Here is a 14536-nt window from a genome sequence, read left to right as displayed (position 1 = left end):
GTAACAATCTTATTGGTAACCACCCAAAAATGTAACACCATTAGCACCAATCTCACAGGTACCAATATTATCAGTACCACCAAACACTCAGTCTTACTGGTACCAACCTTAACAGTACCACACAGATGCACTAGTGCCAACCTCCCAGTTACCATCTTTACTGGTACCACCGGCCACTTTACCTTACTAGTACCAAATTCTAAATATTAGAAACAGCCCTTAAGTAGGACAAGGCATATTGCAGTTGTATTGGATGGCATCGGATTGTGCAGTTGTACACTGCATTTTAAGATGCAAAGTCCCTCTACAAGGTGATGTTTTTTATCTTGGTGGACTTCAGCTGCAGTAAACTCAGCTTAACTGTGTCACTACACCTGCATGCCCGCCTACGTATTACTGCACAATAAACCTTTATGGGGGCGGGGGGTCATGAATCACACATTTATTGTTGTCAAGTGCAAAGGAAGCTGCTCCATTTAAAAATCAGATGTGGGTCAACATCCACGTGTGTGTGTGTGTGTGTGTTGTACAAAAACACAAAAAGGCAAGTGGCAGAATCTCCAGATGAGAGCCTCTACACACACACATGCACACGCATGCATACACACACACACACACACACACACATGCACACACTGTTCCTTCAGCCTCACCCAGCAAATGTCAGAACTTTTTTCTGGTCGCCTCACAATGGATGCTTGGTGCATCCATCTCGCCATGAATGACACACTGGTGGAAGTGTGTGTGTGCGGCAGACTGGCAACACTTGAGAACATTTGACAACGCGACGAGGTCACATGATGTGAATGTTGTGGAATGTCTCAAGTGCGAACATGCAGATGTCAGGATGTGAAATACTTGTTGGCCTTCCCTCTGAGAGGAAGCTGTGTGGAGGGAACGTGGACCACTCGCACATTGACACATCGGTGACCACAATGATGCTTTTTTGCAACATTTGTCGCAAAAGTGCTTTTGTGGGCAGCATGGTAGGCTAGTGCTCAGCATTGCAGACTCGCAATCCGGAGGTTCTGGGTTCGAATCTCAGCTCAGGCCCTTCCTGTGTGGAGTTCGCATGTTCTCTTTGAGTTTTCCGGCTTCCTTCATCGGGGCCTTAATATTGTCCATAGGTGCAAACACGAGTCTGAATGACTGTTTGTCCATACTGTATGTGCCCTGTTATTGGCTGGCCCACCTGTCCAGGGTGTAACTCCGCCTCCTACCCAAAAGTCAACTGAGACAGGCTCCAGTTCAACCCTAAGAAGACAAGCGCCATAGAAAATGAGTGGATGGTGAAAAAATAAAAAAGATTGTGCTGACTCGCTCTTCACATTCACATATTGACTCACGTTGCCACGGAAACCACCACTCGCTTCGCTCCGTTTTGTCCCGAATCAGCTCAAACTATGTCCCTTTTTTTTTTTATTTCCCCCCCTCATCTCAGAATGCTGAGTAAAGAGTTGCACTGCCAAAAGTTTCCCCTCTCATGCCCGTTTCTTTTCCGCATTCAGGTTTAAACCGGACCAGCAGATTCTCCTGCGAGGCCCAGAACCGCAAGGGGGTGGCCGCCTCTGGATCCGGCACCATTACTGGTAAGGGGCAGGGGTGGGGTTCTTGAGTCACATGATTCAGTGTAAGTCAGGCTTAAGTAGCCAGTTTTAGAATTTGGGACTCTCTGGGATCAAATTTGTGAAAGACTCGACTTGCTTGATTAATTTGGGACTTGCTCGCAATATGTGTTTATCAGTGCTGCCGGCTGCACCTCACCACCTGAAAGCCGCAAACGTCACACTCGCCAGTCTCCGGTTGTCATGGCAACCCGGGTTCGGTGGCGACTACCCGGTCATCCGCTGCACAGTACAGGTGAGTTTTCATAACGAGTGTGCTCCTTCTCCAGAAAAAGAGAAGACAGTGCCCCCATCCCGAGCCCCAAGCGGCTTTGTCCCCCCCCCCCCCCCCCCCCCCCCAGAGCAACGGGGTCAGTTTTCACTCTGGGAAAATGGGCCTCCCTTAACTAATCTGATGCAGCGGCCCCTCCCGCTTGGTGGCCATTACGGCGAATGGCACCACCCCTAAACGTCTGGTTCTAATAAAGCTGCTCCTCATACATCTCCCCCCCCACCCCCTCCACACACACTTCTCCCCTCGCTGGGATGGGGAAACAAGCTGAGGGGTTAGGCCCCAACCAAATGGCGCAAAAAAGGGATTTTTTTTTTAAAGCTTTGCAGGAAAGTGGCTGAACATAGAATGTAAATGCTGACAATTATGTGAGAGTACAAGTCTACAAAGGCTTAGATATGACAAGATATACGCACAAAATATTAATTTGTAGCTACAATACATTATTCCATCCAGTTTCTGTACCGCTTATCCCTATCCCAGCTATCTTTGGGGGAGAGGCGGGGTACACCCTGAACTGGTTGCCAGCCAATTACAGGGCACATATAAACAAACAACCATCCGCACTCACATTCATACTTACGGGCAATTTAGAGTCTTCAATCAACCTGCCATGCATGTTTTTGGGATGTGGGAGGAAACCTTAGTGCCCGAAGAAAACCCACGCCAACACGGGGAGAACATGCAAACTCCACACGGGCGGGGCCAGATTTGAACCCGCTTCTCAGTACTGTGAGGCAGATGTGCTAACCAGTCGTCCACCGTGCCACCACAACACAGTAATCCCCCACATATTTGCGATTTACTACACTCAAATCCACCTTTGCCATTTGCTGAGAAAATATATTATTAAACCTATGAAAAGATCATGGGCTTCATGAAAGGCACAATATGATACATTTAATATTATTTTTATTATTATTATGAAAAATGCTGCCCAAGCCCTGACTAAATAAGAAATCAGGACAGTAATTGGTCTCAAGGAAGGACTGTATCGTGAAATGATCCATCTTGAATGGGAGTTGAAACGTATGTTGGGGAGGTGTAAAGTTTAGCCTGGGTTGTTAGGGGAGGTTGGTGGTCTTGTGAATGCTCGTGCCCTTTGGGTGCAATTTCTTTTTCTTTTTTTTCTTTTTAAAAAAATGTATTTTATTTGTTGGCGGCACGGTGGACGACTGGTTAGAGCGTCTGCCTCACAGTTCTGAGCACCGGGTTCAATCCCCGGCCCCGCCAGTGTGGAGTTTGAATGTTCTCCCCGTGCCTGCGTGGGTTTTCTCCGGGCACTCCGGTTTCCTCCCACATCCCAAAAACATGTGTGGTAGGTTGATTGAAGACTCTAAATTGCCTGTAGGTGTGAATGTGAGTGCGAATGGTTGTTTGTTTGTATGTGCCCTGCGATCGGCTGGCAACCAGTTCAGGGTGTACCCCGCCTCCTGCCCGATGACAGCTGGGATAGGCTCCAGGGCGCCCGCGACCCTAGTGAGGAGAAGGATGGATGGATGGATTTTATTTGTTTTTAAATGAAACAATCTGTCAGAGATTTATTTGTAAATGTAAATGTGATTTTGAAATTATATAGAACTGCTCTTGTATAACCGTTTTTTTGGTATATTTACAGTTTAAATGTTTAATATAGGCGATTTTAAAAAGATTTCTGGGGGGTGTCAGTTTCTTGCAGTTTTTTGCTATTCGCAGCAGGGCTTGGTCCCTAAATACTGTTCCCATTGTATATTGCTGTATACTCAATTTGTGGTCATGAAATAAATACAATGTACACACAAAATACCGTTTTTTTTTTTTTTTTGCTTTAATAGCATTTCCATGAACAACTTGGAGATCTATATGAGCAAATGAAGCGCACCTTTTCTAGAAACTGCAATACTTGATGTCCTCTACCTTACCGTTTGTAGATAAGGTGCGCTCAGTTTGTGTACCCAACTGTCCAGTACAGAGCCACAGCTACAAATTAGCATTGTGTGCGCATTTTATATATAAAAAATAAAACTATTTTCCCCTTGTCATGTCTGGGGCTCCGTATGAGTCAGAATAAAAGTGCCAAAAAAAAAGTCTTAAAAACAGGAAAAGGCATCAGGAATGATGTGTGAGACATATGAGGGGGAATGTGCAGTGAGTCAATGAGATTAAACGCTTGTTTGCAGCCTGGACGTGACTCACGAGGTCAGGAATGACACACGTAGCTTAGCCGAGGGGTGGAGACGCCTCCTAACTTACGCTAACTTGTGTAAACTCGAGTGAGTGGACATGCACATACACAAAATGCTGACTTCCACCACTTCTGTCCTCCAAAGCCACGGCGGGGAAGTTGCATACGGTTGGAGTGGTCCAAGTGGACCACAGCAAGCACCGCAGAAATTGCGCAGAGGCAGCAGTCAGGATGTTTGCTTGTGTACTCAGAAAGACACATAAAAAAAAAAAAATGTCATCAAGAAAAGCATCAAGCACACACACTTCAGTAAAAAGTCAAATAACTGATGACACATAGAAGTGCTCGTATAATCGGGTTCTGGCACTGCTGAAAATTCATTAATGAGTTGGAAATGTGACTGGTAAAAAGGTGACAGAGGAGACATGTGATCTGAGCTGTCTTGCAAACATTTGAACCCAGCCGGGTCCTTGTGTTGAAAAACTGCATCATCTTTGTGGACTCTTCCAGGTCAAACATTGGGACGAGACCTTCTCCAGAGGTCCGGACGAGATGATCCACAACCGCGATGTGAACGTCCCTCCGCCCGAGTACCTGGTGGAGGAGCTGGAGCCCCACAGCCGCTACGCCGCCAGGGTGGCTTGTCACAGCAGCCAGGGGCCGTCGCAGTGGACGTCCTGGGTGGAGATGCGAACGGCGGAAGGAGGTGAGTTAGCTAACGTTAGCTTACCCTACTGCACAGTGTCGACTTTGCTGCAGTCATGCGGTTTCTTGCTTGTCCTCAGTGTCCAGTTGGATTAAATTTGTCTTTGTCGTGGTCAATATCCACATGCTGAGAAGTCAAATTTATGAGACCGGTCAGCTTAGTCCACTCCATAGTCTCTATTTGGCTCAAACGTGCCAGTTTCTTTTTTGTTTTTGCTTACCCTCAGTCTCCAATTGGATAAGTTTGTCTCCTTTCCTGTTAGCTTACCTTACTGCACAGTCTCCACTTGGCTGCAGCGCTCAGTTGTCTTCAGCTTGCCCTCAGTCTCCACTTGGATGAATAGGGGTCATGTGAAGTGACATAAATAGACAAAGGTAATGGGACAGATATCCATTAAAATTACAGAGTGACAAGTGAGGACGAAGGTCATTGGACACTTTCCCTCTCACTGATGGTGTGAATGTGATTGTGAATGTTTGTCTGTCTCTATGTGCCCTGTGATTGACTGGCGACCAGTCCAGGGCATAACCTGCTCTCGCCTGACCTCAACCGTGATAGGCTCCAGCACAGGTTAAGCAGAATAGGAAAGAGATTGATGGCTAATAAATCCAATGAGCTTGTCCGGGGTGTAGTTATAGTGAGTCGTTGCTTTCTGTCCCACAGTCCTCGAACACAACGCGGTGTGTTTATGGACAGTGCGGCATTGAAAATGTAAGAACGGTGGTCACAGAAACATTGCTGCCCATGAAAGACGACTGTTTGGACCTCGTGTTTGCATTCAAACCAAGACGGTATTTTTCCATGCCAGCTCCTAGAATGCACTGCGAACGGAAACAGAGGCGGGACGAGTGAGCGAGGGAGGCGAGGGAGTGATGATCGGTGCTTTCCATGACAAAAAAAAGAGAGAAAGGAGAAGTGATGCTGCCTAGAACTTGCAACTGAGATGCTTGTGCCACAAAAAACCTGTCGAGTTTCACTTCTTCAGCAATCATGTCTTTTGTTCCTTTTCACAGGAAAATGCAAAAGGTTTTTTCACTTTGCGTTCCCCCTTTTTGTTCAATTTTTCAGGAAGGTCACAGAGAGCCAAGGTAGGTTATTTTGTTTCAGTGACACCAAATTTGAAAAGGTCCACGCTCTCCGAAGGCCCTCGCGCATTACGTCTTTGTCAAACCTCTCTGCACGCTACATGGGGTTTTCGTTGGGCAGACACACAATACAAATATGAACACAAGTGCTGTAGTATGTGTTCACTAAAACTAAATCTAGACACAAAATACAGGCACACGTGTACACAAAAGCTGGAAATGATGTGTGGGCAAAAGTACTGGAACATAAGTGTATGTACACTGAGACAAAATAAGGACTAAAGTACTGACATGTTACGAGATAACAAATGTGGACTTAATTGGACATGTGTCCATTAAAATGACAGGAAGTTACAAATACAGACAAAAATATCACTCCAAAGAGGAAGTGACGGACAAAAGGAATGAAACGCATGTTCAGTAAAATCACAGGAAGTAACAAATCTGGATGAAAGAAAATGTGACTTGTGTCAACTCCACTCAAGTCATAGGAAGTGACCAATATGGACAGAAGCACTGGGACACTTGTTGACGAGATGCACAAGTACAAACATGGGGGAAAATATGAGGAAGTGACAGATATGGGCAAAAGTAACGAGGTGTATTTCCACTAAATTATAGGAAGTAAAAAATATGGACAAAAGTAATGCCACTGACTACAGGTGGTGACAAATAGACAAATATGGACAAAAGCCATGGGGTACGCGCCTGCTAATATTACAATACTTGAAAATGTTGGACACAGGTACTGGGATTTGTGTTCACTGAAGTACAGGAAGTGACAAGTAAGGACAAAAAGTCATAGGGTACATGGAGAAACCACTACAATTACAGAAAGTCTGGGGCTCATGCTTCGAAAACTACAGAAAGAGACACACATGGACAAGAGTAATGGGATGCAGGTCTACTAATACTATAGGAAGTAACACATTTAAGACAAAAGCACTGGGACACGCGAAGTGGCAAATACAGACAAAAATAATGGGACGTATGTCCACAAAACTACAGAAGGGGCAAATGCGGACAAAAGTGATGGGACACTTGTCGAGTTTTACAACAATCTGCCATGTGGGAGGCAATGTCAATGGGTGTATAGTAAACGATATTTCTTGTCGCCACTTCCACTCAACATTCAGGGATGACTATTCCATATCAGAGCAGAACGTCTCTTGATTTTCACTGTTGCCTTGTTTGGCCAAGTTGAAAGCATATACAATTACCGAAATCTTTGAATGAAATGAACAATTAAGCTCCAGGGCTCTAGTCAAACCTCTGACTGATTGAATGAATTGATCGCAAGGTGCGTGCCACCTCCTTTGCTGCTGAAATCGTGGTAAAACTCCCCCAAATGTGCCGCATGTGTTTCTCATTGGGCAACAATGTGCTCGACTGTCCTCTTTTCAAAAGTGTCATCCAGAAGCAAACATTTTCCTCCTGCTCTCTGTTATTTGTCTTAACCACTTGTTGAGTTGACTGGCCTCCTTCAGACGCCACCAACGGCACCGCCGAGGAATTCTCAAAAAGCAGTCCAGCCTCTCTCTCCTTTTCTCCATCTCTGTGTCTCTCTGCCTTCATGTTTCATTTCCCTCATTTTTGGCTTTGACCTCACATGAGCTCACATGTAGCAAAGCACTGTGGGAAAACAGAAAGAAAACACATGAAAGAGCCTTGTTGGTGGGAGTGGGAGGCAAGTAGGGGAAAGGGGAGGTGTGTGTGTGTGTGTGTGTGTGTGTGTGTTGGGGGGGGGGGGGATACTCAGAGGAACCTTTTACTACTTTTTTCCACAACAACCCACCACCACCCAAAGGAGAGAATAGAAGTGGGGTGTGTCCAGTGGGACTGGAACAGCCATTTTCAGCCCCAAGAGACTTTTAAAAGGATTCATCTTTTGTGTACAACGAAGAAAAAAACCCATAATGCTCAACATTGCCTGCAATAGTTTCCACAGTACATATAAACACAAAATATGATCAAAAAAACACTTAATAGCATTGAAAATCCATCTTACATTACCCTTCAAAATAAATGGTTAACGTGTGATTTGTTTTATAAAAAAATGCAACAGCTAAGAACACGTGCGCGTGCGAACACACACACACACACACACACAACAGCACCGCTTTCATTTTGTAATGTCTTTTCCAAACATTCATTTCGTATCAGAGCAAAAAAACAAACGAAAAAAAAACCCACTATTTATTCTGTTTATTTTTATTTGGTCTGTCAATGTTGTTTTTGTTGTTTTGTCCCTTTATCTGTCAATTCATAATGATGTACTTTTATTATTATTATTATTAATAATGAAGCATTAAAAGATCTGACATTTCACGAATCTAACATCCCTGCAAGAATAAAGGTTGTTTTGTTTTAGAACAAAATTTGTATGATTACAGGAATAAAGTCCTATTTTGTTTTTTTTTTTTACAACAAAAACTATGTTTCAAGAATATAGTCTTAATTTTTAGAGAGGTGTATTTTCTAAAATAAAAGGCTTAATGTTATGCTAATAAAGTTGTACTTTTGAAATTTACCAGTACTTATTGAAATATTTGACTGATAAATAGCATAATATTAAAAATTGTTATTGGAAAAGTACGACCTTATTTTTGTAAGATTACACTTTTTCCCCGACAAAACATCTTTGTTCTTTTAAAGACATTTATTTCTTGAAAAAATACAACAGTTTGATCATAACATAGGCAACATTTTAACGTGATAGTTATATTTAATGGACGTCAGTATTATAAGGGGGTCCTTGGAAAAATGTCCCTGGTTCCAACAAACTTTTTTGGGTCCAGTTCTTGTGTAGGATATCACAATATACTCACATTACACGCTTGTGTGTGTGTGTGTCCTAATGTGACACAACTATAGTTGACATTTTCCCATCCAACTTGTTTGTAAGTGACACTAGTTGCCACGGTTACACCTCTGGGCTTGCAATCAAAACGATCACACGTGGCGCTTCTTAGAGTAATAAAGCTGACGTGAACGTTGGACCTGCCGTGGGAGCACTTGGTTTATTTTCGGAGTCTCCCAGCAATTTGACCTCGGTGTGACCTTTTTCCAAGACAAGAAACACACGCACACACATACACACACACACACACACACACGACAGCGCCGCCTTTACTGTGTTCAACAGTAGTCGTACATATGTGTTGTTTTTCCACTGAGAGGATACACAGCTAACCGCAACTGTGCTGGAAATGACTCCAAGAGCACTGATGGAAAACATGACACACTTTGTTTGGGGGGAGGCTGCACTCGCCTTTCTTCATGTCTTTGCAAAGTTGTTGTTGGAACAATGAACAGCTTTGTTCACTTGAACGTCCCTCGGATAAAAGAAATGAGGCTCGGCCACAGCGAGATGGAAAGGAGTGAAGAAAAGCTGGGAGGGACGGAGGGATGGAGGGAGAGAGGGAGGGGCGCTCGACTTGTTTTGGCTGCTGAGCCAGAGGCCAGCGCATGTGGAAACAATCAAAACGCCAAACACTTCCGGATGACGATCACCCTCGGCCTGGACCACGTTTCCCAGACTGCCTCACTCCGTAACACACAAGCGCGCACACTAACTCACACGGTCACAAAAATATGCACAAAAGCACATAACAAACAAACACACAGATTCACAAACATACACATACACACAAACAAATGCACATTAACGTACATGCGCACATATACACGCATACACACATATACATAAAAACACACGTACAGGTACATACACACATACAGTTCGTAGGTTTTCTTAAATTTAATTGGTTGGTTTGCTATCTAGTTTGATCACTTAGTTCGTGACTTATGCTTATGCAAAAGCAAAAATCTTAAATTTGTGAATGACTTTGTCCGTGAGTACGCGTTGTTTGTTTGTTGTGAGGATTAGCAGTTCAGAGAACGGATGGATGGGCGGAGTCGATTTGTAAATTCATGTGTTGCTTGCTTGGTTCCGATGAATTGGTTCCAGAACCTGCAGGTGGCGCTGCGGTGGTACAAAAACCAAAAAAAGCTTGTTGTGTGTGGCAGTTTGTTAGGAGCGCAGTGGAACACAAATTAGGATTGTCGGCTCTGGGCAGGACTAATTATCGTTGTCCAATGACAAACAAGCTGATCTTTCGGGAACATCGTGTCTCCAATCGTGTGTCAAGTACGACGATTGTCGTTTGTTTGTTTGTTGTTATGTGTGTTTGCGCTGTGTGTTTCAGTACCTGAGAACCCGCCCGCCAACGTGACGGCAGTGAGGAACGACACCGGGGTGCTTCTGGTGTGGGAGGAGCCTCCGGGGAAGCTGCATGGAGACCTTCTCGGCTACTCGGTGGAGTTGAGCACGCCGTCAATGAAGCGGGTACGCAAACGCACACATCCGCACGCACGGCATCAAAGAGGTCCAAAATGGTGTCTTTGACTCGTCTCTTGTGGACAGTTTGTCCTGGGTGCCGGCCTGGGCACGGAGCTGTCAATCAACCTGTCCCTACCCCTCACCAACGTGACCTTCAGGGTGTGCGCGTACACGGGAGCGGGTCGAGGACCCTGGAGCCCTACGCAGACTGTGACGCTCGTCTCTCCTGGTGAGAAAAATCAAAACGACATACTGTTGCTTTAATGAGATCGTATTTTAACATATTGTTCCATTAATGAGGGCAGATTTGAACATACTGCTTCATCTAAATACATACTCTTGCTTTGATAAGGAGAGATTCCTACATATTGTTATTTTAAAGAGGTGGATATCTACATATTGGTGCTCTAATGGGGTCAGATTTAGACAGAGAGTTTTGCTTTAACGGTTTCTATACATACTACTGCTTTAACAAGGTCATATTTCTACATATTGCTACTTTAGTGGGGTCAGATTTCTACATCCTGTTGACTTAATGGCGTCCTTTAGTCTTCTACTTCTTGTTGCTTTAATGAGATCAGATACCACATACTGATACTAATGAGGTTATATTTTTACACACTGTTGCCAGATTTCTACATTTTGTGTCTTTTGGTCAGAATTCTACATACTTTCACTTTAATAGTCAAATGTCTACATATTTTTTCTTTTAATGTCAAATTTCGACATACTCGTGCTTTATGAGGTAGGATTTCTACATATTTTTGCTTTAATAAGATCAGATTTCTACATACTGGTGCTTTAAAGTCAGACCTCTACTTACTGTTTCAGATTTATACATAATCCTATAAAGTCCAATGAAAAGACTTCCTCTACGAATTTTGGGGGCAATTGGGAAGATAATTAACAATTATAAAAATGGTATAAATGATAACAGCATGATTAACTAATTATAATTATTTTCCATTATTATTTTGTTCTGGGCTTATTGTTTGAAAGAAATCAGTCAAGTCTAAATTGAATGCAATTTTTTTTTTAATACTCCTATGTACATTGAACATTAACTTTTAAATTACAGGATACTGTCTACGCGCCATAGTGTAAATAAATATAGTTATAGTTATATCAGTGTTAGTTGTGAGCAGCTGAAATAAAGTCATTGCTTTTTTTGTGTTTTTTGTTTTTTCTCTCATTCACAGAGTTCCGAGGTGAGTGATGACCCACAAACCCGGTGACAGATTTCCCTTTCTTCCTTCTTCCTTCCTTCCTTGTGTCTCCGGGAGAAAAAGGGGATGAAGAGAAGAAAAGAGAGGCGAAGTTGTGCAGGGGTGAACCTGGACGACGCTTCGTAAATATTTATAGCGTTCGCCATCTCTGTTTGCTTAGTCTAATGGAGCCAGACAGATGATACAAAGCGGCAGAGTGCGAGATAAAGCGGAAGGACTGAGGAGGCTTTATTTAGTACAAGGGTGGCCAAAGTACGGTCCGCGCTCCATTCTTTAATCCGGCCCAACCCATCAAGCATTTACACGAATGAGTTCTGTAAAGTTGTTGCATTCAATTTGTTGTATTTATTCATATTTGAATGGATTCATTGATATCATTAAATTGGTCAATAGATTTATTGCAAATAAAAAAATTTCTCAAATGAAAAAAAGTAATCTTAAATTATTTAATTATTTATAATTCAATTATAAACGACGCTATTCAATTTTGCAGTTCAATTTTATTGAACTGTTTTACATGTTTATTTTTTAATCTTTTTTATTCATTAGTGTCATTGATTTATTGGAAATAAAAAAAAATAGTCAAACAAAAAAAGAATCCATACAGCTTTAACAATGTTTTCTTCATTTTAAATGTGTATGGTTGGTTTATTTATTTATTGCAAAAAAAATCAATATACCATTTTACATTTCCATTGATTTTATTAATTTATTAATTACAATGAAATAAAGATTCGTACTTCCAATTTTTTTAGATGAGATTTCGATGAATTTTTACTTTTATGAAGTCAGCTTTCTGTTTATTGTTGCTTTATTGTCAGATTTCTGTTCGCGCTTGCTTCAATATCTTATTTTACATATAGTTGCTTGAATAAGATCAGATTTCGCCATACTGTTGCTTACAAACCATACGTCAGTTTTCTACATACGATTTAATGCGGTCATACGGATGCTTTAATCAGGCCTGATTAAAACATTAATTATTACTTAATTATTACTTGAATGAGGTGAGACTTTTAGTACCAAGTTTTTCAGATGTCTACATAGTTTTAATGTAAGCTTGATACACATTGTTGCTTTTAATGGTCTGATGTCCACACTGGTGCGTTAATGTGGTAAGATTTATTGATATTGTTGCTTTGCCAAGGTGAGCTTTGTACTTGAATGAGCCAAATGAAAAGCGTCCTGCCCCCCCCTCCCCCACGCAGGTCTGTCGTCTCCGCCGGCCTTCTCGTGGCACTGGTGGTACGTGGTGATGGCCGTCACGGGCGCCTTGGCCCTCGGCGCGCTCATGGCCGTCTACGTGGCCAAACTACGACGCAAGGAGACGCGATTCGGGTACGTGTGGCCTCCGCTCGCTGCCGCGTTCAGACCCGCGCTTGGCTCGTACACTGCAAAAACTCCAATCTAACCAAGATGAACGATCTGAAATCAAGGAAAAATATGCTTGTTCTTTTGCCGAGGTATTTCTTCCAGGCAGTTTTTGTGTAAGAGCATTTCACAAATTGTTATTTGGTAGCTATATTTACAGTAAAATCTAGTTGTCAAATTGTCCTGTTCTTCTAGTAGATAATTCCTTACGTCATTCAATGTGTTCTTGTTTTTGTCAGTGTTAAGTATGTTTTTGTTCTCTTTAGTGATGCGTTCCAGCCCATGATGCAGAGCGGGGAGCTGGTGGTCCGCTACCGAGCGCGGCGCTCGTACAGCCGCAGGACCACCGAGGCCACGCGTGAGTTTTTTGACAGCCTCGCAATGTTGGGGTGCTAATGTGCTGCTAGCATCAAACACTGAAAAGCCACAACTTTGTAGCTTTTCTAAGCGTGATGACCTGAGAGCCACAAACTGATTTTACGCTGGCAGACACAACCTGACCAATACAATGCATTTAACAGTACTTTCAGTGAGTGAAGTAAGTAAATGAAGGTGTCCATCCTGGATTAGCATTTCATGAGGGACATAGAGTGGTAAACCAGCTCCAGATGATCAAATTAGGGTTTCAAGACAGTTCGGGTTTCCAGACCTGAGTCATGATTTCAAATGGGGGTTTCGAGCCTGGGTTAGGGTCTTATCCAGTCTTGTGCCATAGTGTGTACGCTTATTATCTGCATGAATCTAGTCGAACAACAACTTGTGCGACTACTAATGGAATTCCAGCACGTCTCTCAATGATTCCAGACAGTGATACACAACTGTAAACACACACACACAGTGACAGTGATGATGGCGACCTGGTTTACAAGTCCCAGCTCGCCCCAAAAGGAGTCCCGCAGATGAAGATCTTAAGTCTGGTTGGGACCCGTCTCATGACAAAGTAGAGCCTCAGATTACTGCATATGCTTGCGTTAATGCGGTCAGATTCCTGCATATTAATGCTTTGACATATTTGTTCATATTGTCATTTGACACTGTTGTGTTTTGTGTGTGCACAGTGAACAGTCTGGGCATCAGTGACGAGCTGCGGCAGAAGCTCCAAGACGTGATGGTGGACAGACACAAGTTGACGCTGGGGAAGACGCTGGGAGAAGGTACATGTCTTTGGAATGAATTACCCTTCAAGTGATCTTATTATATCTAATATCAGCCCATCTAAAATTTGTCAAATTTATTTTCATTCTTAGTATTCCCATTAATTCATCACTTATTTTATAAAACAAATAACAGAAAGATAGTTAATTGTTGATTTTACTAAACTTTTTTATTTTGCCGTCTACGTGAAATCAATTAACCAACTACAGTGGCGCCTTGAGATACGAGTGAATTGACCTACGCGTTTTGTTTTTACATACGCGCTTGTGCTATTTTTCTTGTCTTGAGATAAGAGCGACAATTTGAGATACAAGTGCACTTCAGGCCCCCACTGGTAGATGGCGAAATCTTACATCATCCGCCCACCATCAATTCGTTTTGTGCTGGCATTTTCTGTGTTTGCAGGTCATGTGGAGTTTTTCAATGTTACAATGTTAGTATTGTGTGTTTTTATACAGTACAATACTATTGAGGGAATTTTTCTTCGGAGAAAACACTTTTTTTTTTTTAAATAAAGTTTGGTGTTTTGGGGGGCCCTGGAATGGATTAATGGTAGTTTCTTCAATTTCAACGGTGAAAGATGATTTGATA

At 42.7% G+C, this 14536-nt stretch overlaps 1 protein-coding gene across 1 annotated transcript in view; it reads left to right on the top strand.

Moving 5' to 3' along the window:
* LOC133405411 (tyrosine-protein kinase receptor UFO) overlaps positions 1–14536 on the top strand; it is a 36209-nt gene that overhangs the window by 9692 nt on the left and 11981 nt on the right. The window contains exons 5-14 of the mRNA XM_061682315.1: positions 1509–1589; positions 1745–1860; positions 4571–4766; positions 10060–10199; positions 10278–10422; positions 11193–11203; positions 11395–11401; positions 12628–12757; positions 13057–13148; positions 13849–13944. Of these exons, the coding sequence (XP_061538299.1) occupies positions 1509–1589; positions 1745–1860; positions 4571–4766; positions 10060–10199; positions 10278–10422; positions 11193–11203; positions 11395–11401; positions 12628–12757; positions 13057–13148; positions 13849–13944 (1014 nt within the window). The remainder of the gene's footprint in view (positions 1–1508; positions 1590–1744; positions 1861–4570; positions 4767–10059; positions 10200–10277; positions 10423–11192; positions 11204–11394; positions 11402–12627; positions 12758–13056; positions 13149–13848; positions 13945–14536) is intronic.

The sequence above is a fragment of the Phycodurus eques genome, chromosome 7 (assembly GCF_024500275.1).
Source record: "Phycodurus eques isolate BA_2022a chromosome 7, UOR_Pequ_1.1, whole genome shotgun sequence".
NCBI classification, from domain to species: Eukaryota; Metazoa; Chordata; class Actinopteri; order Syngnathiformes; family Syngnathidae; genus Phycodurus; species Phycodurus eques.
Note: the sequence above shows the minus strand (reverse complement) of the source record. Positions and strands in the feature narration are given on the sequence as shown.